The 1,540-nt window shown below is 47.0% G+C and overlaps 1 protein-coding gene across 1 annotated transcript; it reads left to right on the top strand.

Moving 5' to 3' along the window:
• Window positions 1-416: 416 nt before the first annotated feature.
• On the top strand, window positions 417-965 carry LOC145131479 (uncharacterized). The gene has a single exon (XM_079066159.1). It carries the CDS (start codon window positions 417-419, stop codon window positions 963-965), a length of 549 nt encoding a protein of 182 aa, XP_078922285.1.
• Window positions 966-1,540: the final 575 nt, after the last annotated feature.

The following is a 1,540-nucleotide window of genomic DNA, read 5'->3' as shown; positions in this document are numbered from 1 at the left end:
TGTGTAATGACATGCTAAGAGATGATATCATAGAGTTTGTGAGTTTCTCGGGGTGCAATACCCTAAATGACATGATCGAGTAGGCCCATGAGCGGGAGATTGAGCTTGAGCTTCGGATGAAGCGCAAGCTGGAGTAGGTTCAGAAATGAGTGGGCCAGGCTAAGAGTCCCAAGATATCCGATTCCCGCACCAGAGGCCAACAGGGTCGGGGCCATTACGGCAAGCCGCACAGTCGGGCTTGTCGAGCGACAGATTCGAGATGTTTCAGTTGTTGTCAGCCAGGTCATGTGATTAGGGACTACCCCAGGAGTGCTCTGATTTGTTTCCATTGCAATTAAACCGACCATAAAAAGGCCAATTGTCTAAGACTGTCAGGAGGAGTAGTGGTGGCGCCTATGCTAACCACCTTGAGGATTATGGGTGACCGATTGGGCAAAGTGGAGGCACATGTGGTGAAGAGCAGGGCATTTCAACTGACTACCAATGAGGCTCGTGCAACATCGGATGTGGTTACAGGGACCTTTTTGGTTAATGGTATGTCTGCTCATGTTGTGTTTAATTCGAGTGCTACCCGATCCTTTGTATCTCTTGTGCTTACCAAGAAGTTTTGTGTTACACCCGTGACTCTGGATTTTCCACTTGTGGTTGAGATTGCAGATGACCGTACCATGAGTGCTTCTAGGGTTCATCGCTGGTGTGTTCTGAATCTGTTTAGTGAGAGATATTCTATTGATTTGGTGTTGATTCCTTTGAGAGGATCAAAGCTTATCATCAGGATGGATTGGTTGGGCCCCAATGGGTCCATGATTAACTGTGAGCGAAAGTTAGTGAGAGTTCGAGCCCCAAGTGGGGGAGAAGTGGTTGTTCCTGGTTCACATTGGCCAACTCTTTGTTCAGCTGCGATGACTAGGAGATATCTTCAGCAGGGTTGTTCTAGGTTCCTAGCTTATGTTGCAGATACTTGAGTTGAGGGCAAGACAGAGTTAAGTAGGGTACCCATTGTTTAACATTTTCCTGATGTATTTCATGAGGATCTTCCAGGAGTTCCCCCCCACCCCCAGAGGCAGGTTGAGTTTCGGATTGATCTGGTTCCCAGTGCGCCTCCGATAGCCAAGGCACCGTGTCGCTTAGCACCACTGGGGATGCAAGAGTTGTCTACACAGCATTAAGAGCTGCTTGACAAAGGATTTATTCATCCGATTAGCTCTCATTGGGGAGCACCGATCCTGTTTATGAAGAAGAAGGACAGTTCATACAAGATGTGTATTCACTATCAGGATTTGAATAAGTTAATGGTGAAGAACTGTCACCCACTCCCGAGGATCGATGATTTATTTGATCAACTTCAAGGTGCATCTTTGTTTTCCAAGACTGATTTACGATCAAGTTACCACCAGACAAGGGTTAGAGATGATGATGTGTAGAAAACAACCTTTAGGACTCGCTATTGTCATTACGAGTTCGTGGTGATGCCATTCAGGCTCACCAATGCACCAGCAGGTTTAATGGTCTCATGAACCGCGTTTGCAGGCCGATGCTG

Source organism: Lactuca virosa, chromosome 8 (genome assembly GCF_052849685.1).
Source record: "Lactuca virosa cultivar CGN04683 chromosome 8, Lactuca_virosa_CGN04683_v6, whole genome shotgun sequence".
NCBI classification, from domain to species: Eukaryota; Viridiplantae; Streptophyta; class Magnoliopsida; order Asterales; family Asteraceae; genus Lactuca; species Lactuca virosa.
The sequence above is the reverse complement of the archived record's forward strand: the minus strand, read 5'-3'. Positions and strand labels throughout refer to the sequence as shown.